Consider the following 23235-nt stretch of genomic DNA (forward strand, 5'->3'; position numbering starts at 1 on the left):
GCTGCCCCTCTCCATACCTGGCTGCCCCATCCCAGCCTCAGGGGACTTCTCTCAATATTGGCCTCCAGCCTCAGGGCCTTTACTGGTATCACGCGGCCTCCTGGGCTCCTCTGCCCCGACCCCCTTCCTTCCTCAGTTCCTCCTTCAGGCCTTGGTTTTGATTTCACATCCTCCTGGCAGCCTTCCCTTACCTTCCTCAGATCCCAGATACCCCCAGATACTCACAGCTTCTGCCCTTAACTCACACCATGCCAGTAGTGTGTGGTTTTTATTTATAGATATTTCCTGTTGTTCTCAAGAGATCCTGGGTGCTAAGGACAGGAGTTCATCTATCCTGGTCTCCCACTGGCCTCCAAGCCCTGCATAGGCCTGACAGAGTGGACATTAAATTTGTGATCATTAACACGTATTTATTTATTTATTTATTTATTTTTGAGTCAGGGTCTTGCTGTCGCCCCAGCTGGAATGCAGTGGCACAATCTTGAGTCACTGTAGCCTCTGCCTTCTGGGTTTAAGCCATTCTCCTGCCTCAGCCTCCTGAGTAGCCGGGATTATAGGCGCCCACCGTCACGCCCAGCTAATTTTTGTATTTTTAGTAGAGACGGGGTTTCACCGTGTTGGCCAGGCTGGTTTCAAACTCTTGACCTCAGGTGATCCTCCTGCCTCGGCCTCCCAAATTTCCCAAAGTGCTGGGATTACAGGCGTGAGCCACCGTGCCCGGCTGCCTCAGGGAGCTTTTGATCATGCTGGAAGGCAAAGGGGGAGCAAGTGAGAGAGAGTGGAGGGGAGGTGCCACACGCTTAAATGACCAGATCTCGGAAGAACTCACTATCATGAAGACAGCAGCAAACCATGAGGGATCCGCCCCCATGATCCAAACACCTCTCACCAGGCCCTACCTCCGGCATTGGGGATTACAATTCAACATGAGATTTGGGTGGGGACAAATATCCAAACTATACCAAACTCAGACTCTGTTCTAGGGGTACTGGGGAGCCATGGAGTGTTCTAGGCAGAGAAGGGATAGAGTCAGGCTTGGCTTTAACAAGATGCCCCTGGACCAGATGGGGAGACTGAGGCCAGACACTCAAGGGAAGGCTGGCAGGGGCACTGGGCAGGCAAAGATGGGCTGAACCAGGAGTGACGCTCAGGAGGTTTGGTGAACACACAGTGTAGGTAACCATCTAGGGGTCTGACTAGGGGGTGTCCAGGGCAAGGCCTACCACTCCAGTGGGAGCCTGGAGGACCCTGGGCCACCCCTGAGTGGGGGCCTGGGAGATGCAGCAGGTTTGGGGAGATGCTGAGGCTGTGTGGAGCTCGGTGGGTTCGAGGGGTCCACGGACCTTCCAGGGGAAGGTGTTCAAAAGATTACAGGTCCAATGCTCAGGGCAGAAGCCAAGACGGGTGCAGAGGGGGAAACTGAGGCTGCAGCAGTGGAGGAGATGGCCCTACCCCAACAGCTAACGTTTTAGGCTCCTGGAAGGAAGGTGGGGACACAGAGGAGTGGTGGGGATTGGGACAGGTCCCCAGAGAGACCTCCCAGAAGGCTGAGTCTCCTGTGGCCTGTGGGCAAAGGACTGGGGTGTGGCCTCCTCATGCTGCTCCTCCCTCCTCTAGACGTGACCCTGAGCCCCTGGAGTGGGGACAGCAAGTGCCACCAGCGCCGGGTGCTGACGTACACCATCCCCATCAGCAACCCACTGGGCCCCAAGAGCGCCTCTGTGGTGGAGACACAGGTGGGCCAGGTGGGGCAGCCGGGTGGGTGGGGCAGCTGGGTGAGTGGGGTGGCCCTGACTCCTCCGGGTCTGTCCCTGCAGACGCTGTTCCGGCGCGGTCCCCAGGCCGGCGGGTGTGTGGTGGACTCCGAGGTGCTGACGCAGGGCATCCCCTACCAGGACTACTTCTACACTGCCCACCGCTACTGCATCCTGGGTCTGGCCCGGAACAAGGCGCGGCTCCGGTGAGTGGTGGCTGGGCCCCTCCACCCGATACCCTGGTGGCCCCAGGGCCTCCTGTCCACTCCTCAAGTCAACAGCAGAGCCTTGGTTCCCACCCTGGTGGAGGAACAGAAGCGTGGGGTTCCTGAGGCCCTTGGCCTCCGAATAGTGGAGGGTAGAGGAAGAGTGGCCCTGGGATGGCTCCTCCCATCTACAGAGGGTGTTTGAGCCTCAAGACTCTGAGGATACAGCAAAGCCAGGCCATATCACCTCTCTCAGGGAGCTCATATTCTAGTGGGGAATTGGACAATAGAGAAATGATCAGGAAAATCTGCAGAACATTCACTGGCAGTTAGGCCTATGGAGAAAAATGAGGGAAACACGGCAGGCTAAAGAAGCAGGGTGTGGAGGCTTTTACACCCGACACGCTGGTCAGGGAAGGGTCTGCTGGGAAAGAAATGTTTCACCAAGAACCTGAAGGAGCTGAGAGCAACTCATTTGGGACAGCAGGTGCAAAGGCCCTGAGGCAGGGGCGTGGGCAATGGCTGGAGTGGAGTAAGATTGAGTGAGTAGGAGCTGAGATTAAAGTGGTGAACCGGGGCCTGGCACAGTGGCTCACACCTGTAATCCCAGCATTTTGGGAGGCTGAGGCAGGAGTATCACTTGAGCCCAGGAGTTCAAGAGTGGCCTGGGTAACGTACGGAGGCCCTGTCTCTACAAAAAAAAATTTTTTTAAATTAGCCAGGGTCCAGGCGTAGTGGCTTACGCCTGTAATCCCAGCAATTTGGGAGGCTGAGGTGGGTGGATCACTTGAGGTCAGGAGTTCGAGACCAGCCTGGCCAACATGGTGAAACCCCATCTCTACTAAAAATACAAAAATTAGTCGGGGGTAGTGATGCACGTCTGTAATCCCTACTACTTGGGAGGCTAAGGCACAAGAATCACTTGAACCTAGGAGGTGGAGGTTGCAGTGAGCCGAGATCGGGCCACTGCACTTCAGCCTGGGTGACAGAGTGAAACTCTGTCTCAAACAAACAAACAAACAAACAAAAAACAAGTTAAAAAATTAGCCAGACATGGTGGAGATTTCAGTGAGCCATGATCACACCGTTGCACTTCAGCCTGGGCGACAGAGCAAGACCCTGTCTCAAAAAAAAAAAAAAAAAAAAAAAGGTGAACCAGATGTGGCTCATGGTGAAGACTTGACTTTACCTGGAGTGAGGTGCAACCAGGCCAGGGCTCTGAGCCAGGAGGGCGCTGACCTGACTCAGGTGGTCCCAGGCTCCTTCTGGATCCCTCTGTTCTGGTGGGAACAGACTGCAAAGACAGGTACAGGAGCAGGGAGGCCAGGGAGGAGGCTGCTGGGACATCCAGGCTGGAGGGGACGGAGGCTGAATCAGGGTGAGGAAATGGAGGGGGAAGAGTTTAGATTCTGGAGAGATTTTGTAGGTTTAGCTGACAGGATTTGCTGAGAGATTGGATGTGGCGGTGAGGGAAAGAGAGCTCAAGGAATATCCTGAGGCATTTGGCCCAAATCACTACAACTTCGGAGCTGCCCTTGACCCAGATGGGGGCGGCAGGGAGGAATGGGTTTGGGGAAAGACCAGGAGCTCAGTTTGGGACTGAGCTGTCTATGTTGAGCTGAGCCCATGTGGAGCTGGGGTGCAGCAGCCGAATGGAAGAGGTTCAGGGGCATGGTCTGGTTAAGACGTCAGTCTGTGAGTAGACAGGGCTCAGGCCGCCGGGAGCGTTGCCCAGGTAGTGGGCATGGGTGGAGAAGGACCGAGGGCTGAGTTGGCTGGCATTTGGGCTGGGCGGGGTGGTGTATGGGGTTTCCAGGGAAGCCATGGGGGGTAGGGAACCCATCTGTTTTGTCTGTGAGTGACAAGGGGCCCTCTCTGAATTAGGGGAAGGAAAGAACTCAGCTTGTGGGATGGGGCAGCCAGGGCTGGAGTCAGACCCTCACCTCCTTCCCCTGATCTCCCAACCCCAGAGTGTCCTCTGAGATCCGCTACCGAAAGCAGCCGTGGAGCCTGGTGAAGTCGCTCATTGAGAAGAACTCGTGGAGCGGCATTGAAGACTATTTCCACCATCTGGGTAGGGACAGAAGGCCGGCCAGGGCGTGGGTTGGGGGATGGCCTGGCCAGGTATGGACATCCAGAGCCCCCTCTCTTTTACGCAGAGCGAGAGCTCGCCAAGGCTGAGAAGCTGTCTCTGGAGGAAGGCGGGAAGGATGCCCGGGGCTTGCTATCCGGCCTGCGGCGGCGGAAGCGGCCCCTGAGCTGGCGGGCTCACGGGGACGGGCCCCAGCACCCAGATCCTGACCCCTGTGCCCGGGCTGGCATGCACACCTCGGGTGCGTTCCGTTGGGGCTGGGTTGGGGTAGGCAGAGGATCGGGGGTCCTGGACCGGGCCATCTGACTCCAAGCTGCTCTCCTGCAGGCTCCCTCAGCTCCCGCTTCTCCGAACCGTCTGTGGACCAGGGCCCCGGGGCAGGCATCCCCAGTGCCCTGGTTCTCATCAGCATTGTGTGAGTAAGAGACAGGAGCAGTGGCCACACAGGCCTGAACCTGCCTCCTGGCTGTGTGACCTTGGGCAAGTGTGTGGCCTCTTTGAGCTCTCTGCTTAAGTGGGAGCGTGGGTTTGCTCACAGCAAGGATTAGACAAGGCAATGTTTGGGATGTGCCGGTTTGTCATGGAGAAGCCTTCCCTGCTAGAACAGCAGAGCCCGGGGGGGCTATGGGAGATCAGAGGGGCCTGACCTCACCCAAGGATCAAGGGGGGCTTTCTGGAGGAGCAGGCACACAAAGATTCTGGAATTAGGTGCACAGGGAGAGGTGTGCCTAACAAGCGAGGTCATTTATGCACATTATGTTCTCTGTGCCCACTCCTAAGCTGGGCGATGCTGAGGACACAGCAGTGACCTTGAGGAAAAGATAGACCTCACACCAGACCAGAGTGATCCGGGCTGAGATGGGGGAGGTATGGGCAGAGGGGTTGGGGCTGGGAGTGGGGAAGCCCTGGGAGGCCAGCGGCGGCTTCCTCCCAGGCCAGAGGGGGCAGTCAGGATGGGCGTCCTGAGAGAGTGGAGACCGCGTAGGCTAAGGGCTTGGGCAGGGAGAACCCACACTCCTGCCCAGAAGCCTGCAGGAGTTGGCGGGCAGGACGCTGGGAGGAAACAGAAGCAGGATCCCGGGGTTGAGCAGACCCTGGGAGGTGAGGGTCAGGCCGGCTACATGCTCAGCCTCTGAGCCTCAGCTCTCAGCTCTCATCCAGTGAGGGGGTGTGGTGCTCTCAGCCAAGAGCTGCCCCGGGTGAGGAGGGCTGGGGGTGGCGGGGGCAGGCCAGGCGGCGCTCATCTCTCTGTCTCCCCTCACTGCTGCTGCTGCAGGATCTGTGTGAGGTAGGGTCCTGAGTCCTCCCCTCCCTGCACCCCACCCCTGCTGCAGCCTCTTCTCCCCACCCCACGCCCCCCAGCTCCCCAGGGAGGTGGCCTGGCATGGCAGTCAAGGGTATGGGCATCAGACAGACCTGGGTTTGAACACTGACTTTCCTGCTATGGACTGTGCAACCCTAGGCATGTCTCTCATCCTCTCTGAGCCTAATTCTCCTCCTCTGCAATGGGGGATAGAGGTGTCCCTACAAGATGTAGTTGTTTGGGGGTGTTCAGAGCATCTAGACCCCAGGAATCCTGACCTCTGACCCCTGTCCCCAGCCTTATCATCCTCATCGCCCTCAACGTCCTGCTCTTCTACCGCCTCTGGTCCCTGGAAAGGACAGCCCACACCTTTGAGTCCTGGCACAGCCTGGCCCTGGCCAAGGGGTGAGTGGGTAGCCTGGGGAAATGGGGGGGCTTGGGCACATCGGGGGAGGCCAAGGCCCTGCTTAGGCCTGGCATCCCCACAGCAAGTTCCCCCAGACGGCCACAGAGTGGGCCGAGATCCTGGCGCTGCAGAAGCAATTCCACAGCGTGGAGGTGCACAAGTGGAGGCAGATCCTGCGGGCCTCCGTGGAGCTCCTAGATGAGGTAGGAGGCGCCGCTCGGGCAGGGCTCGGGGCTGCAGGGCTGCAGGGTCCTGTGTTGAAACCCCACCATGCGGCAGGCACTTCCCCTCTCCGGGTCTCAGTGTCCTCCTCTGTAAAATGAGGAAGCCACTCAGAGTCCCCACCCCACAGCATTGCAGGGGAAAGCATGGAAGCATGGATGGAAGACAGAACTGATTGGCTCACGTCCTGGAGAAAAGTCCAGAGGCGTCTCACATTAGGCATGGCCGGGTTTGGTCACTCAATGGCAGTAAGAGTCAGTCTCTCGTGCCCACTCTGCCCTGTGCCCATCTCCAGGGTTGGCTTCATTGGAGGCCACCCTTTTCCCCCCACAGGGGACCACGGAGCTTACTCTCATTGGCTGCTGGGGTCCCAGGCCTACCCCTGACACATCACAACAGGCAGGGCAGGCCACGTGTGGTCCCTCTACCCGCTACCCCCCTCTGGGGTAACTAAGGGGTCACATGGTCTGAAGGAGAGAGACTCTCCAAAGGACTTGAGGTCTCATCTCCAAAACGGAGTGGACCCAGACACCCAGTGTAGTTCAGGGACAATGTCTACTCAGACAACCAGGTTCCAATTCTGGTGTGTGACCTCGTGCAAGTGATTTTGCCATGGTGGCCGTGGCCGCCTCTGTGCACAGGATAATGACTGATGCTACCTCAAAGACTGTTGTGAGGATGAGACGAGTTGACATTGGGAGTGGTGCCAGGCCTGCAGGAAACACTGGATGTGGGCTGGCTGTCCTGAGTGTGAGCCTAGTGCCAGGGACAAAGCAGATGCCCAATAAATGTGATGTCATCACACGACAATTCCCTCAGGCCCCAGTAGACTCAGGCCAGCAGTTGCGGTGGGTCAGAGCAAGTGTCAGGCCAGCAGTTGCGGTGGGTCAGAGCAGGTGTCAGGCCAGCAGTTGTGGTGGCTCAGAGCAAGTGTTGGGCACTCGGGGAAGGTGTCGAGGGGGAAAGCGGATGGGAAACAGAGTCTGGCATTGCCTGCGTTTCCAAGGCCATCAGAGCTGAAGTTGTGGGTGACGGTGAAAATCTTGTCTCATTGGACCCTTCCATATCAGAAGGCTCATGTTTAGGGGTCTCATTGCCCCCTGAAATCAAGCTTGGGAGAGGCTCACACTGGAAAGGGTGGGGCAGGACGGGGTGGGGAGGAGATGAAGGCTGAGGCCCCATCACTCAGAGAGAGGGTAGGCAGGGCCCCCCATCCTGCGTTATTTTATTTTATTCTTTTGAGACAGGATCTCATTCTGTTGCCCAGGCTGGAGTGCAGTGGCACGATCATGGCTCATCGCTGCCTCGAACTCCTGACTCAAGTGATCCTCCTGCCTCAGCATCCTGAGTAGCTGGGACTATAGGCAGGCACCACCACACCTGGCCAATTTTAAAATTTTTTGTAGAGACCAGAGTCTCACCATGTTGCCCAGGCTGGTCTCAAACTCCTGGCCTCAGGCAATCCTCCTGCCTCGGCCTCCCAAAGTCCTCGGATTGCAGGTGTGATCCACCACGCCTGGCCCTGAGTTAAATTTTTATCATTTTCCTCTCTCTCAAACTGCTAAGGGTGCAGAGTTGACGTCACAGATTGGTGCTCACAGTAGATGTAGACTGAGCACTTACCTGCAGCTGGGCTGTTCTAGGTTTTAAGCATGACTGCTTTATCCCCACAGCCAGCCTTTGAGGAAGATGCTCTTGTTATCCCAGTTTTTTTGAGACAGTCTCGATCTGTCACCCAGGCTGGCCTGCAGTGGTGCGACCTCTGCCTTCCAGGTTAAAGCGATTCTCGTGCCTCAGCTTCCCAGGTAGCTGGGATTACAGGCACCTGCCACCACGCCTGGCTAATTTTTGTATTTTTAGTAGAGACGGGGTTTCACCATGTTGGCCAGGCTGGTCTTGAACTCCTGACCTTAAGTGATCCACCGGTCTCAGCCTCCCAAAGTGCTGAGATTACAGGCATGAGGCCCTGTGCCCGGCCGTTATCCCGGTTTTATACATAGGTAGGCGATATGAGGCATCCAGAGGTTCGAGGAGCTCAGGAGCTTGCCCGAGGTCACAGAGTGGGTAATGGTGACAGCTAACATGTGCTGAGCACTTAGTGTACACCAGGTTCTCAGTGGTCTTCAGAACCCTGAAATAATCCTGTGGAGCAGATGTGTTATAGACCCGTATTTCAAATGAGGGGATTTTGGCTCAGGGTGGTTACGGGACTTGCCTGAGGTTAACTGAGGTAACAAGCAGCAGAGCCGGGATTTGAACCTAGGCCATCGGGGTCACAGGCACACACTAAGCCCCTTCCTCTGCTGCCTCTGAGAAGTTAAACTGGGTGCAGCATGGCTGTGCTCTTTTCACCAAGGGACCCTGGGGTGGGGCAGTATGGCCTCTAGACCGTCCTCAGTTTCTCAATGGCAAGGTGGGGGTGGGCGACATCACCCCCCAGCCTCCAGCGTTCACCCCCGACCCTGCTCACCTCCTCCCCGCAGATGAAGTTCTCGCTGGAGAAGCTGCACCAAGGCATCACAGTCTCAGACCCTCCCTTTGACACCCAGCCCCGGCCCGATGACAGCTTTTCCTGAGGACCCCGGCCACGCAGCTGTTCCCCCACATGGACAGATGGACACACAGAGCCTCGGCGGCCACTGCTGGCACGGTGTGAGCGCCAGGCATCTCCCACCCGCCCCTCCCGACGGCCCAACCAGGGGCTGTGCAGACGTGGGGACCACGGAACCGAGATGCACTTTAGCCCAGGGAGCTGGCCCGGCCTCTGGCAGGCCCCCCACTAACTTATTTTGCCCGGCTGAGGTTGTGGGGGGCGCCTCCTGGGGTGCACGATTCCCTCAGCTCTGGGTTTAATGTATTATATTTATTTGGGGCCGACAGTGCCCCAATAAAGGGTCAGAAGTGGCTGTGGCTGTGCCTGTGGGGCCCTGGGAGTGGGTGGGAGCCTCCTGTTGCACTCGGATCCTGCCATGGTGGGGAGGGGGCCTCTGTCTGTGTTCTGGGGCCATAGTCACTGAAACGATCTGGAATTCCTGCAGCATCTTACACAAGCTTTACATCATCCGAGGTCAACGCAGGAACTCCGGGGACAGACTCTGGTAGCCGGAGTTCAAATCCTGCTTCCTAGCAGTGGTGTAAATGCAGCAGGTCAGCCCCCTGGAGCTCCAGTGCGCTTTCCTGTGCAATGGGTAGAATGGCAGTAGCTGTCTCTCAGGGTTGTTAGAAGGCAGTGGTTCTCAAACTTGAGCTGCATTCGAATCTCCTGGAGGGCTTGATGAAAAACAGACTGTGGGCCCCTCCCTCCAAATTTCTGGTTCAGTAGGTCTGGGGCAGGGCTGGGATTCTGCCTTGATAACGAGTTCCCAGGAGTTGCTCATGGTGCCATCCCAGACGACACTTTGGTTTTTGTTTGTTTGTTTTAAGTTAGGGTCTCTGTCGCCCAGGCTGGAGTGCAGTGGCACAAACATGGCTCACAGCAGCTTCAACCTCCTGTGCTCAAGCCATCCTCCCACCTCAGCCTTCCGAGTAGCTGGGACTACAGGTGTAAGCCACCACGCCCGGCTAGTTTTTTATTTCTTTTTGGAGATGGGCTCTCACTACGTTGCCCAGGCCAGTCTTGAACTCCTGGCCTCAAGCGATCCTCCCGCCTCAGCTTCCCAAAGTGTTGAGATTTCAGGCGTGAGCCACCACGCCCAGCCCCAGACCACACTTTGAGAACCACTATTATAGGTTCAAGGAGTTCATAAATGTGGCTACTTATAACAGGGCCTGGCACAGATGGAATGGAGGAAATATTCAATAAATGTTACACTTATTCCATAAAAATAGAGGGAAAAAAGTAACTCGTGTAGTGAGTACCAAGTACGTACGTACCCAGCTCTGTGCCAAGATCTGATGTTCATTTTATTCTCACAGTGATTCCATGAGGTGGAGACAAAGATGTACACGCCGGAGGCTACCCAGCAGGGAGGCAGACTCCAGGCCTGACCCCTGGGGTCTCCACATTTACATGCAAGGTCCTAACCCCCTCAGGACCCCACCACAGCCCATTCAGGCTGACATTGGTTGGATTCCTGTTTTACAGATGAGGAAATGAGCTTGGAGGCAAAGTCCCTGGTCCAGAAAGAACCCAGGTCCACCTCACGCAAACCTTGTCCTGGTTCCAGAGGGAGTATGTGGGGTAGAGACACCTTTGGCATGTCACACCCCCGGCTATAAGAATCATCCTAACTGATGGCTTGGAGCAGGGGACTGGAGGAGGGATTGGAGAGTGGATCAGGAGTGGCATAGGAGGCAGAGCCAGCCTCTCCTATCCTCTAGCTGTGTGATCATGGCAAGGTACCCACGCTGAGCCTCAGTCTTCTATATCTGTAACATGGGTATAATAATAATATCACCTATAGGAAGAATTAAATGAGCTAATGTTAGTAAAGTGCTTAGAATGCTTAGAACAGCACCAAGCCCATACATAGTAGGTGCTCACTGAACATAGCTTATAGGGCTGTGAGGTGCCTCCTGTCCAGTGCTGAGGCCTGTCCTCACTGTGCCTTCACCTACCATCCCCCACCAGTGGAAGGGCCTGGAACAGCAAGAGGGTTATTCTCTGCAGGGGAATTTCACAGCTCAGGAGGTGCTGGAGTAAAAGTCTAGACCACAGAGGTGTCAGATGTCCCTGGCTCCCTGCCCCTCTGCCATGGTCCTGCCCCACACCCTGGCTCCTCTTGCCTGGCAGGGCTGGGCCAGGGGAATTCTGAGACCTTACCCCACCCGGAATTGGAGGCTAGGATCTGGGTAGTGACCCTTCAGCTGAGAGTCTCACTCCCACCCTGGTCCTGACAGCCCAGAACTCCCACCTCCATTCTCTCCATTTGGCAGAACCTACTGGTAGGACAGGCCACTCACCACTGCTGGGGCAGGATTCCACATCCATCCTAGGCCAGCTACATGACTCTGGGCAAGGGCACGGCCCTCTCCCAGCCTCAGTTTCTTCATCTGTAAAATGGGGATAATAGAACTCGCTGAAGGTTTGGGGCAGTAGGAGTGGGTTCTGCAAATCCCAAGGACTTAGTGAACATTGGCATTCATTTATTTGTTTGACAAATATTGATTGAGTACCTACAATGTGCCAGGAACAGTTCAAGGTGCAAGAGACACAAGACAATATCCTCACCTGGGAGATTTTTTTTTTTTTTTTTACATGGAGTCTCACTCTGTCACCAGGCTGGAGTGCAGTGGCGTGATCTCGGCTCACTGCCACCTCTGCCTCCCGGGTTCAAGCGATTCTCCTGCCTCAGCCTCCTGAGTAGCTGGGACTACAGGCATGTGCCCCCACGCCCAGCTAATTTTTGTATTTTTAGTAGAGATGGGGTTTCACCATGTTGGCCAGGATGGTCTTGATCTCTTGACCTCGTGATCCGCCCACCTCTGCCTCCCAGAATGCTGGAATTACAAGCGTGAGCCACTGCGCCCGGCCTTTTTTTTTGAGACGGAGTTTCGCTCTTGTTGCCCAGGCTGGAGTGCAGTGATGCGATCTTGGCTCACTGCAACCTCTGCCTCCTGGGTTCAAGCGATTCTTCCTCAGCCTCCCAAGTAACTGGGATTACAGGTGCCCACCACCACTCCCGGCTAATTTTTTTTGTATTGTTAGTAGAGACGGGGTTTCACCATGCTCGTCAGGCTGGTCTCAAACTCCTGTCCTCAGGTGATCTGCCCCCCTTGGCCTCCCAAAGTGCTGGGATGGCGGGGGGTGGCTCACACCTGTAATCCCAGCATGGTCAACATGGTGAAACCCTGTCTCTACTAAAAAATAAAAAAATTAGCCAGGCATGATGGTGCACACCTGTACTCCCAGCTACTTGGGAGGTTGCGGCAGGAGAATCGCTTGAACCCGGGAGGCGGAGGTTGCAGTGAGACAAGATCGGCCACTGCACTCCAGCCTGGGCAACAGAGCCAGACCCTGTCTCAAAAAAAAAAAAAAAAAAAAAAGAACATAATGTCAGGTAGTGAGGCTGCTGTGGAAAACACTCAACAAGAGTAAAGGAGGTCAGGTTAGGAGCGGGGAAGGCAGTTTACCCTGAAGGGACACAGAAGACCTGACGAAGGTGACACTGGAGCCATGGAGGCCCAGGGAGAGGGGCGGGGCAGGGGGGGAGAGCAGGGGCAGAGGGGAGAGCTGGGGCCAAGGCCCTGAGGCAGGAACGGGTTCCCTGTGTTGGGAACAGCAGGAGGGCCTGAACAGCCAGAGTGGAGTGGGAGGAAAGAGGGGTAGAAGGTGACATCAGGGACATAAATGGGTGCAGGGGATCATGAAGGGGTCCTCCTCCTGAAACAGCACCTCCAGATTCCCGGGGCTGCTTCTCTCCAGGGTGCCCCGCCTGCTTGGGTGAGGTCTGGATTGTAGCTGTAGTCCTAGCCTGACGGCCCCCCACCCTCCTCTAATGCCTACTTGGGGTCCCTGCACATTGACCCCCAGGCCTGGATATCAGGGCTCAGGGGAGATAACTTGGAGGTTCGCCCTCTGGAACTCCTGAGGATGACCTCCATCATTTGAAGTCGGAAACCCGGCCCCCAAACTGCGCTCTAAGTCCTCCTGTGACTCTGGGGGTGACCTTTCCAGACTCCCTGGGAAGGTGGGGGGGGGGGGTCCTCAGAGCCCCAGCGGGGTCGGAGACACACAGACCACCCTCCCCGTTCCCAGAAGTCGCGGTCCCTGCGCCACCCGGAGAGGCCGGTGCAGCGGGCGCCTCCCGGGCCGCTGCGGCAAAGGCTGGGCGGCCGCGCCTTCCCCCCGCGGTGATTCATCCCGCCCCCTCCCTCTCCTCCCTCCTCCCTCCCTAGGCCGCCGCCGCCGCCGCCGCCGCCGCCGCTGCAGTGCGCAGGAGACCGCGGTCCGCGCCCGAGCGCGCCCGAGCCGGAGCGGGACCGGGGTCGGTGCACCTAGCGGATGTGCCCGGCTGCGCGCGCCAGCGCAGCAGCCCGAGCAGCGGCCGCCGCCCGCGCGGCGGGGATGCCCGGACGCCGGGCCCCGGGGCTGGGCCCCCGGCGGTAACCGGAGCGGGGGGGCCGCGCCCCCCCTCCTCCCCCCTCGCCGGTCCCAGAGCCGCAGCTGCTGCGCCCGCGCGCTCCCGGGGACATTCTAACCGCCGCCAGGTCCCGCCGCCTCTCGCCCCGCTATTAATACCGGCGGCCCGGGAGGGGGGCGCAGCACGCGCCGCGCAGCCATGGGGAGGCTGCTGGCCTTAGTGGTCGGCGCGGCACTGGGTGAGTGCGCGGGGGGCGCGCGCGGCCGGGGGGCACCGCGGGGGCACTGGCGGGGCGGCGGGAGTGGCGCTCGGGACTCGGGGCAGCCGCGCGAGGGCCACCCCCGGCCCATCCCCGGGCCCGCCAAGTCAGCTTCAGAAGTTGTGCGCGCGGGAGCCGGGCTTGGGGAGGGCAGTGGAGGTGAGGGTGGTCTCCAGCGGGCGGGGGCCGGCCTGGCACAGCCTCGCGGCTGCAGGCGCCCAGCCGGGGGCGAGGAAACGCGGAGTCAGCTGCTCCCGGAGCCCCGCAGGCTGCAATGTGACACCCACAGCCGCGGGAGGGGGGTGGGGGGAAGGCGGCGCCCGGAGACTGGGACGGGAAAGACGGAGGGACAGGGAGATATGAAGACGGGAGGAAGGGGGCGAGAGACAGAGAAGGACTCGGAGCGCACCGGAGTGGTCCGCTGGGATGCTGGGGACATGGGGGTCAAGGGGGAGACGGAGACAGAGAGAGGGGTATTGGAGAGAGAGAGAGAGAGAGAGAGAGAGAGAGAGAGAGTTAAGAGACTGAGCGCGATGGAGAAAGGGAAACTTGAGAAAGACAGAAGGAGATGGAGAGAAGAGAGAGGGAGATGCGGGTGCCCGTGAACACCGGGAGAAAATCTTGCATGGAGTTTGAAAAGGGATAGACGTGGAAAGGTGGAAAGAGATTAGGAGAGGTCTCCTTCTGACCCCAGAGAGTGGACAAAAAGTGGAGGGACCTTCAGAGAGACCCCTGAGAGGGACAAAGATAGGAGGGACTGAGACAGAGGCCCTCAGGGAGTCTGAAAGGGACCGCAGGGGAGGCGGATGGATGAGAAGTCCTGAGGATCAGGAAACAAGGACAGCACAGGGCTGCAGCAGAAGAGACACAGCGTTAGCTACAGAGTGCTGGGAGGCAGAAAGGAGGTGCCAGGTAAGAGTGTGAAGGAATTCTAAGACTGGAATTCAGTGGGCTGCAAAAGCCCTGGGGCAGGAGAGAGCTCAGGAAAGCTTTGAGTAGTGGATGGGGTTGGGGTGGGAAGAGCTCTAGAGGCGAGGAGCCTGGGGAAGAGGGGATGATGGAGGCAGGAGAGGCTGGGGAGGGGATGGCTCACACAGGGGCTTGTGGGGCTGTGGAGAGGGGCTGAGTGTGGGTCAGCCCCGGTTTCAGTGCCCACCTCCCCACAATCCCCCACCCCCAGACCTTTCTCCCAACCCATTTCTGCTGGAGCTAGCTGGTTTTACAATTTAATGGTGAAAATGACTGCCACCTTAAACTTCTAACTTAGATGGAATTCTCATTCTACCACCTAGATGCTTGGGTTCCTCCAGCAAGGGACTTTCTGAGGAAGGGGCGCTCGGGTAGCAAAAAGTCTGAGTTACCGGCAACGTTGACAGTCCCATTTATGGGGCCTCCCATGTACAAGGCCCTACCTAATTTATGAAAATGGGCCCAGCCATTGCTGGAAGGAAAGGACCATTTCTTTCAACAAGAGAGAGGGAAACTGAGACTCAGAGATGAATGACTTGCTGAGGTCACGCAGTGAGTGACAGGGCTCAGCCTAGCATCCAGTCCTGTCTGCTGGTAATCATTGAGGGGGGAACAGATGATTTGTGAGGGGTCTGGCATTGCTTAGGGCAATGGGTACCTCTGCCTGACCCGAGCCTGCTGTCCCCACAGTGTCCTCAGCCTGCGGGGGCTGCGTGGAGGTGGACTCGGAGACCGAGGCCGTGTATGGGATGACCTTCAAAATTCTTTGCATCTCCTGCAAGCGCCGCAGCGAGACCAACGCTGAGACCTTCACCGAGTGGACCTTCCGCCAGAAGGGCACTGAGGAGTTTGTCAAGGTGTACGGGTGCCAGGCACGGGCATGGGAGGGCAGGGGACCACAAGTGGGAGGCGGTGGGGCTGGATCTCAGGGAGGGGGCTTATTTGTTTAATAATATGCTGTGATTGCTGACCTGGATTCAGATTCTGGCTCCACCAGTGGCCAGCTGGTGACCTTGGCCAAGTCAGTGAGCCTCTCTGAAAGTCAGTTTCCTCCTCGGTAAAGACGGGGTGGCGGTGGTCTCTAGCCCATAGGTTTGTGTGAGGACTGAATGCATTGACGCACCTGGCACATGGTTGGCATGAAATAAATGTCAATGGACTTATATGGCACCAGCAAACAATGTCTCCGATAGTCATTACGGAGGGAAGACAGAACTGTTTTTTTTAACCTCCTTTAAACTATGTGTGTATTTTGCATTACATATCGGTGAAGGAACCATAAAATTCTGTGACGTGCTGGAGAGTTGGGGTCTCCAGCTGCTGGAATCAGGCTGCCCTGTGTCTGCTGGAGGAGTGTGTCTGGTGGCTGGGAAAGAACTGCAGAGAATGATAGCCTAGAGGCCAGATGGGGCTTGGGAGGATGACTGAGGAACGTGTGTGTGGGCGTGTGCATCTCGGCTAGAGGCAAAAGCGGGGTCTGGATGACTCCAGGCGTGATCCTAGCCCCCCACCCCGGTGCCCTCCCTGCCTGAGGTCAAGGCGTCTGAGCCCATCTGTGTGCCATCTGTGTCTGTGGGTGTCAGGGCAGGGGACAGAATCAGGGTCAGGTGAGGGAAGAGAGGCCCAGGCAGTGACACCTTCCCCTCCCTGCCTACCCCTAGATCCTGCGCTATGAGAATGAGGTGTTGCAGCTGGAGGAGGATGAGCGCTTTGAGGGCCGCGTGGTGTGGAATGGCAGCCGGGGCACCAAAGACCTGCAGGATCTGTCTATCTTCATCACCAACGTCACCTACAACCACTCGGGCGACTACGAGTGCCACGTCTACCGCCTGCTCTTCTTCGAAAACTACGAGCACAACACCAGCGTCGTCAAGAAGATCCACATTGAGGTAGTGGACAAAGGTGAGTCGGGTGCTGCCTGCCCCTTTACCGTCACCCACCGGAGAGCCAGATGGAGGGACAGATGGCAGGTAGTGGACAGGACAGGCTGGCTCTGTGCCTGGCCAGCCAACCGCCCACAGCAGCAGGCTGAGGGGGAGGGGAGCAGCCCCTCCTGCCCACTCCAGCTCTGGCCTCTGTTTCCCTCCAGCCCACGGAGAGGTCAAAGCATGCCTGTCCCCCACAGACGCTCCGGGTACAGAACCCAGCTCTGTCACCTGTGCTGTATGACCTCTGGCAGGTGCCTTCTGTCTCTGAGCCAAAGGGTTGTCCTGGGCTCGCCTGGGATAATAATCCGATGTGTTTCTCGGGGTGTGGTTTGAGCCATTCTTCTATCATGGGGTTCATGAGGATTGAGCAGCTGCAGGCACATGCCTGGCTTCCAGCAGAGCCTTGCAGGTGGTGGCGAGCGTGGCGGTTCTTACTGTTTGAGTAGCTCAGCCTTGCTGCCCTCTGTCGTGATGAGGCAAGAGAGCGTGCCACCTAGAGCAGAGTTCCGCACACCCCTCTGCACTCCTGCCCCGGGGGAGCCGCGCTGGCCTGCAGTCTCACTCAACACCTCTGGGGCGGGCCCAGGGGTCCTTTCTAAAGCTCTCAGGTGAGGCAGTGAAGGGCCACAGGTGCGGGGCCCACCCTCTGAGCAGCAAGGGTCTACAGCGCTTTCGAACGTCTCATCATTTTGCCTCAGCCACCCTGGACCCCTTTTTTGAGGGAGGTCCGCCCCTTCTCTGATCCATCTTCTGCTCAGCATCAATTGCAATTGTCCAGCGCCCTGTGGCCACTGGCTTAGAGTTGGGGAAACAGCCCAGGCCTTGAAGCAGCTACAAGCCGTGGCAGAAAGGTCTCTCAGGGCCACGGCACACACATCCTCATGGGCAGCACGCACTGCCCGTCTTTTCTGTGAGATGGGTGCTGGCCTCAGTGCCTTACACAGAGTCCCTTAGTGAATCCTCTCCCCACCCTCTGGGGTAGGGGCTCTTCCTATCCCCATTTTACGGATGAGAAAACCAAGGCTCAGGGAGGGAAGGTTATGTGGCCAAGGTCATGTGATTGGGAGCTGGACTTGAATCCAGAGGAGCTTGGGTGACTGTGTTTCTGTTCTTGGCATGATTCACTGTACTCTGTGATCAGCCAGAGCCTGTGGGTTTCTTTTTATAATTAGCATTTTTACGTTTATTGTCAAATTGGTGTAGCAGAATGCAATTCAGCAGGCATGTCTGAGCCACTCTGGTGTTTGTCACGATACTGGGGGGTGGGGGTCACCCGCAGACATGGATGATGGAGCCCCGCCTGCGGAGTTGCTGTGACAAAGATGCCTGCGGTACTGGGACTTTACAAAACCTGTGTTATTGCTCTTGCAAATCTGCAGAGGTGAGATGGGGAGAGGGTGGGAGGCTCCAGGGCACTGTTCAGCCACCCAGGTTCTTTCCATCTTGTTGTTTGGCAGTTGGCCAGGGTGTTGTGTCCTCTGTACGCCGTGACCCAATACAGCCTCTTTTTTTTTTTTTTTTTAATTTAGATTTTTATTTTTTGAGACGGAGTTTTGCTATTGTTGCCCAGGCTGGAGTGCAATGGTGTGATCTCGGCCCACTGCAACCTCCGCCTCCCAGGTTCAAGTGATTCTCCTGCTTCAGCCTCCCGAGTAGCTGGGATTACAGGCATGTGCCACCAAGCCCAGCTAATTTTTGTATTTTTAGTAGATATGGAGTTTCCCCACATTGGCCAGGCTGGTCTCGAACTCCTGACCTTAGGTAATGATCCACCTGCCTTGGCCTCCCAAGGTGCTGGGATTACAGGCGTGAGCCACTGCGCCTGGCCTGAGCCTCTCTTTTTTAGGATTGTCCACTGTATGACACTACATCCCACAGCCTGTGCTTTTACCAGCATTTACCATCATATGCAGTTCCTTATGTTGGCCCTGCAGAGTTTGTGTTTTCTGCACTATCCACCCAGTTCTAGTGTTTTTTACCCACCATATGTAGTATTGCCTTTTAAACATTACCCACTATATTATAGTATTTTATATTACCCACTATAGGATATTTTATATTACACAATATATTTTACTATCATAATATTGCCAAACACAACAGTTTTTTGTTTTTTGTTAAAGAGAGACCAAGTCTTGCTCTGTTGCCCAGGCTGGGATACTGTGGCGTGATCATAGCCCACTGCAGCCTCGAACTCCCGAAATCCAGCAATCCTTCTGCTTGAGCCTCCCACGTAGCTGGGACTACAGGTGTGAGCCACTACGCCCGGCAATTTTTTTTTTTTTTTTTGTAGAGACTGGATCTTGCTATGTTGCCCAGGATGGTCTCGAACTCCTGGCCTCAAATAATCTTCCCTCCTTAGCCGCCGTAAGTGCCGAGATTACAGGAGAGAGCCTCCGCGCCTGGCCTACAGTATTTTTATTATAATCCATCATACTAGTGTATTTTTAACGTTCCCCACCATGGCGGGTATTTTTATTACCCACCATGCTATGCTATAGTATTTCAAAAATCAATCCTATTGTAGTATGTAAAAATATTCCATTCTATACCATACTATATTCATCATTACCTCTGATACTACAGTATTTTTAACATGACTCATTGTGCTATTGTATTTTTTCATTACCCACAATACCACAATATTACTGTATTTGTTAGCACTGCTAACATTCCTTATTATTATTCCATTCCTTATTATTATTATTTTTGCAATGGAGTCTCGCTCTGTCACCCAGGCAGGCTGGAGTGCAGCAGCACAATGTCGGCTCACTGCACCTCCCGGGCTCAAGCGATTCTTCTGCCTCAGCCTCCCAAGTAGGTGGGATTAGAGGTGCACGCCACCATGCCCAACTAATTTTTGTACTTGTAGTACAGACGAGGTTTTACCATGTTGGCCAGGCTGGTCTCGAACTCCTGACCTCAGGTGATCCACCCACCTCAGCCTCCCAAAGTGCTGTGATTACAGGCATAAGTTACCATGCCCTGCCTATTATTATTATTATTATTTCAAGTTAGAGTCTCACTCTGTCACCCAGGCTGGAGTGCAGTGGCACGATCTTGGCTCACTGCAGCCTCCATCCACCTCCCGGGTTCAAGCGATTCTCCCGCCTCAGCCTCCGAAGTAGCTGGGATTACAGGCACGCGCCACCACGCCCGGCTAATTCTTTTGTATTTTTAGTAGAGACAGGGTTTCGCTATGTAGACCAGGCTGGTCTCGCACTCCTGGCCTCCAGTGATTCACCCACCTTGGCCTCCCAGAGTGCTGGAATGACATGTATGAGCCACCACACTGACCTTTTTATTATTTTTATCCACCATCTCGCTGCAATTTCAGTATTGCCCATCGACCTATATTGCCTCCTGGTAATGACCCCTGAGGAATGAGCCATGCCATTTCCATAGGTGGAGGCGACGGGTCATGGTGGTGAGAACTTCACTGACCTGGAAGAGGTGGAGAAGATGCTGGGAAGCTGCTGAGGGCTGCCCACCTGTGTTAGGAGAAGGCAGATGGGGACCCATGGGGACAGTAATACTATTTCGGATCCACACAACAGGAGTGGAAAATGCCTTGAGGCACAGCAGCGTCTGAGGCGGGTGAGAAATCCGGCCTGCAGAGTTGCGGCTGGCCTTCAGATCTGCGGGCTGCCTGTGAGATGCCGTGTTACCTAAATCCGTTTGGGCACTGAGTTCCAGGAGTGGGGGCAAGAATTCCGATGACGGGGCTTTATCCGGTGCGCATCCAGCTCAGAGTGGTTCCTGAGACCAGCCACCATGGGCAGCCAGGATGTGCTCATCCTTGAGGCTTTCCGAGGCATCAAGGAGATGGTTGGATAAAGAATTTAGCACAGAGCTTGACTGATGGCAGGCCCCCACAACATGAGACATATTAATAATGTGTGTGGAGGCCAGGTGCAGTGGTTCATGCCTGTCACCCCAGCACTTTGGGAGGCAGAGGTGGGAAGATTTCTTGAGGCCAGGAATTCAAGACCAGCCTGGGCAACACAGCGAGACCTCATCTCTACCAAAAAAAAAAAAAAAGGAAAAAATTCACCTGGCCTAGTGGTGCACACTTGTAGTCTCCGCTACTCAGGAGGCTGAGGCAGGAGGATTGCTTGAGCTCAGGAGTTCCAGGCTGCAGTGGGCTATGATTGCATCACTGCACTCCAGTCTGGACAATAGAGCAAGACCCTGTCTCTTAAAAAAATAAAGTCTGTTGAAAAGAATGAATGAAGGAAGGAAGGAATGAGAAGGAAACCCCGTCTCAGCTCCTCCCGCAGGGAAGCTGGGGCAGGGCAGGCAGGGGGGGCATCCGGCCCCGCTCCCTCCCTTACTCTGGCCCAGAGAGCACTGGTGCCATCTGCACAGGGTGGAGCCAAAGAAAGTGCCCCACTCACAGCAGAGGGAGGCCATTTGAGGACAGCAGGGAAAATGGGATCTCAGCCATCTAGGAGGGGGCCAGAGATGTGGGATGGACACCTAGGAAATCCAGCCGAGGACACCAGAGTGGCTTTTGACTCTGGTCCCCTGGCTGAATGCGTTCCCTTTACAGTTTAAATTTAGGCTCAAGGAGAAGAAGCTGGCAATCGGCAGGGCCAGTGCTGTAGAGAGGATGTAGGGTTTCCGGAAAATAGCCAACACTTCAGCAGTGCTGGCTGCGAGCTCATCCAAGCATGTTACGGGTGTTAACTCATTTCCTCTCCAGCAACCCTGTGAGAGGGTCTGAGTGTTCCCATCTCCATTTTACAGAGGCTCAGAGAGGTGCAGTCCTTTGCCTGAGGTCACACAGCTAGTAAAAGGCAGAGCCGGGATTTGAACCCTGGCAGTCTGGCCCTAGAGCCCCAGCTGTTAACCATTAGGCTTTATAGCCCCAGTTATAACAACAATAACAATACTAATACAAGTGAACCTTCATTGAGTGCTATTTATAGATCAAGCACTATTCTAAGGATTTTAAAGCATATTTAATTCTCACAGCACTCTGATGAAGGAGGTATTCATTTTACAATTGAAGAAACAGAGGCCTAGAGACATTGAGTCACTTGCGCAAGGTCACACAGCTGGCCAGTGGCAGAGCCAGCCTTTGAACCTGAGCCTTCTGGTTGCAGAGCTACGGCTTTTAGGCACTGTGCTGAGGGCCTCCAGAATGACACAGATGTGGCCTCGAGTTACACACGGAGGCAGGTTGAGGGTGACCCCCACCAGGCCTACCCAAGGCTGCGTATTAATAATCACAGTGCATACACCAGGCCCAGGGAGGTTGAGCCACTCGTCCAAGCTCACACAGCAAGCTCACAGCACACTCAGGCTGTCATGCAGCCTGGGCTACCCCCTTAACCCTGCCTGGCCCCTGCAGCTAACAGAGACATGGCATCCATCGTGTCTGAGATCATGATGTATGTGCTCATTGTGGTGTTGACCATATGGCTCGTGGCAGAGATGATTTACTGCTACAAGAAGATCGCTGCCGCCACGGAGACTGCTGCACAAGAGAATGCGTGAGTAGGGTGGCTGGGAGGCGGGAGGGCACCCAGGGCACCGTCACACTTGCCAGAGAGGAACTCCGGAGCCCGGGCAGGGAGGAGGCAGCGGAGCGGCCCAGGGCGCCATCTCTCAGTACTACCCAGAGGGGAGTGCTCCCTGTCAGACACAGGATAGGGGTCGTCAGACCCAGCCCCTTCCTCCCTCCAACTCAGGAGCCCAGGCTCCCAGCCAGATTCCTCAAAGACCCTGAGGAGTCCACCCGTAGACTCCTTCTCTCTCTAACTAAGGAGCCCTGTGTACCTGGGGTGGAGACCGCTACCTTCCCCCATCCCCCGGGGGCTGGGTCGGTCTGATGATGGGGTCACTGTATACCTGGCCTTTCCCCCACAGCTCGGAATACCTGGCCATCACCTCCGAAAGCAAAGAGAACTGCACGGGCGTCCAGGTGGCCGAATAGCCCTGGTAAGGCGGATGGGCGGGCAGAGGGGAAGGGGATTGGGAGGGGCCGAAGTCCCCCAGGTCCCTAATTCCCCCTCTCTTGCTCCCCTTCAGGCCCTGGGCCCCGCCTCAAGGAAGAGCCAGCCCTAATGGGGACTCTCCAGGCACCGCCTGCCCCCAGTGTTGGGGTGGCCACTCCTGGGCCCCAGAAAGCCTCAGAGTCCTGCCGACGGAGCCACTGGGGTGGGAGGGGGCGGGGGCTTGGCTCGCACCCCCACTTTCGCCTCCTCCAGCTCCTGCCCCGCCGGCCGCGCACCGCCATGCATGATGGGTAAAGCAATACTGCCGCTGCCCCCACCCTGCTTCTGCTGCCTGTTTGGGGAGGGGGGCGGTGAGGTGGGGGCAGCGGCCCCGCACCCCTCCTCCTTGCTGATTTGCACACATTGGCCGCTTCAGACACGCACTTCTGGGGCCAGCCCCTCCCCGCCTCCTCCCTGCCTGGCGGCAGGGGTCGCGATGATGGGCTGGAGCAGTTTAGGGCAGGGGGTTCTGGGACCCACTCCGACTCCCCCTCCCCGGCATCATTTCCCCTCCCGCTTCCTCCGGCTGGACCTGGGGTCCCCCCTCCCTGTAATGCACTCCTGCCCCGGCCCGACCTCGCCCTCTCTCACCAGCCTTGAACTGTGGCCACCTAGAAAGGGGCCCATTCAGCCTCGTCTCTTTACAGAAGTAGTTTTGTTCATGAAATAAAGACTCTTGGACTTGATGCATAGTTTCGATTGTGAGCCCCGTCACCTTCCCCCCATTCCCGTCCCCGAATCTTAGAGCCCGCTTTCCAGGGACCCCACCTGAGGGCCCACAGGTGAAGCCACTTAGTGCCTGATCTGTGTCGGGGTTGGGGGAGCCATGGGCTCAGGGGTGAGGGAGAGTGGAACGGAGCCAGGAAGGGAGGGGGTGCCGTGGAGGGAAGAGAATCGAGGCTGATGCTGGGGTGCAGGGGTGGCATGGGGTGTGTGGTGTGCCCAGCAGTGTGAGTCTCTGGAGAGGTGGGCGCTGGGGAGAAGGAGAGGGAAGGAGAGACGGGTATGGATGGAAAGGCAGAGGAAGCCAGGCTAAACCAGCGTGTCCCAATGAGGGGCCCTGGGCTGAGTG

General features: G+C 56.6%; 2 protein-coding genes across 9 annotated transcripts in view; both read left to right on the top strand.

The window, feature by feature from the left end:
* Positions 1-8887, top strand: part of GRAMD1A (GRAM domain containing 1A) — a 30470-nt gene extending 21583 nt beyond the window's left edge. For 3 of the 7 annotated variants that reach the window (XM_063600127.1, XM_003816092.4, XM_014342626.5), the window contains 9 exons: positions 1618-1736; positions 1818-1960; positions 3931-4034; positions 4120-4293; positions 4380-4467; positions 5329-5340; positions 5653-5760; positions 5844-5964; positions 8467-8887. In XM_063600127.1, coding sequence (XP_063456197.1) covers positions 1618-1736; positions 1818-1960; positions 3931-4034; positions 4120-4293; positions 4380-4467; positions 5329-5340; positions 5653-5760; positions 5844-5964; positions 8467-8559 — 962 coding nt within the window. In that variant the 3' untranslated portion in view covers positions 8560-8887. The remainder of the gene's footprint in view (positions 1-1617; positions 1737-1817; positions 1961-3930; positions 4035-4119; positions 4294-4379; positions 4468-5328; positions 5341-5652; positions 5761-5843; positions 5965-8466) is intronic. The other 4 variants (XM_024926553.3, XM_024926555.4, XM_055104458.2 and 1 more) reach the window with 2 other exon arrangements.
* Positions 8888-12840: 3953 nt separating this feature from the next.
* Positions 12841-22849, top strand: SCN1B (sodium voltage-gated channel beta subunit 1). Of its 2 annotated transcripts, XM_034944677.4 has the most exons (6): positions 12852-13243; positions 14924-15090; positions 15895-16135; positions 21518-21659; positions 22036-22107; positions 22198-22849. In XM_034944677.4, the coding sequence occupies exons 1-5, from the start codon at positions 13204-13206 to the stop codon at positions 22100-22102; spliced, it is 657 nt and encodes a 218-aa protein (XP_034800568.1). In that variant the 5' UTR covers positions 12852-13203; the 3' UTR covers positions 22103-22107; positions 22198-22849. The 2 variants fall into 2 exon arrangements, with proteins under 2 accessions (XP_034800569.1, XP_034800568.1); XM_034944678.4 differs by lacking the exons at positions 21518-21659; positions 22036-22107; positions 22198-22849 and having other exon boundaries at positions 12841-13243; positions 15895-16509.
* The last annotated feature ends 386 nt before the right edge of the window (positions 22850-23235 follow it).

This window comes from Pan paniscus, chromosome 20 (assembly GCF_029289425.2).
Source record: "Pan paniscus chromosome 20, NHGRI_mPanPan1-v2.0_pri, whole genome shotgun sequence".
Classification (NCBI taxonomy): domain Eukaryota; kingdom Metazoa; phylum Chordata; class Mammalia; order Primates; family Hominidae; genus Pan; species Pan paniscus.

What these genes read in the sequence shown, in the direction of transcription:
- SCN1B (XM_034944678.4), top strand. Translation starts at nt 13,204, where the DNA reads ATGGGGAGGCTGCTGGCCTTAGTGGTCGGCGCGGCACTGG. An exon ending in AGTGGTCGGCGCGGCACTGG is followed by an intron (nt 13,244 to 14,923) that starts GTGAGTGCGCGG and finishes CTGTCCCCACAG; the next exon opens with TGTCCTCAGCCTGCGGGGGC. An exon ending in GCACTGAGGAGTTTGTCAAG is followed by an intron (nt 15,091 to 15,894) that starts GTGTACGGGTGC and finishes GCCTACCCCTAG; the next exon opens with ATCCTGCGCTATGAGAATGA.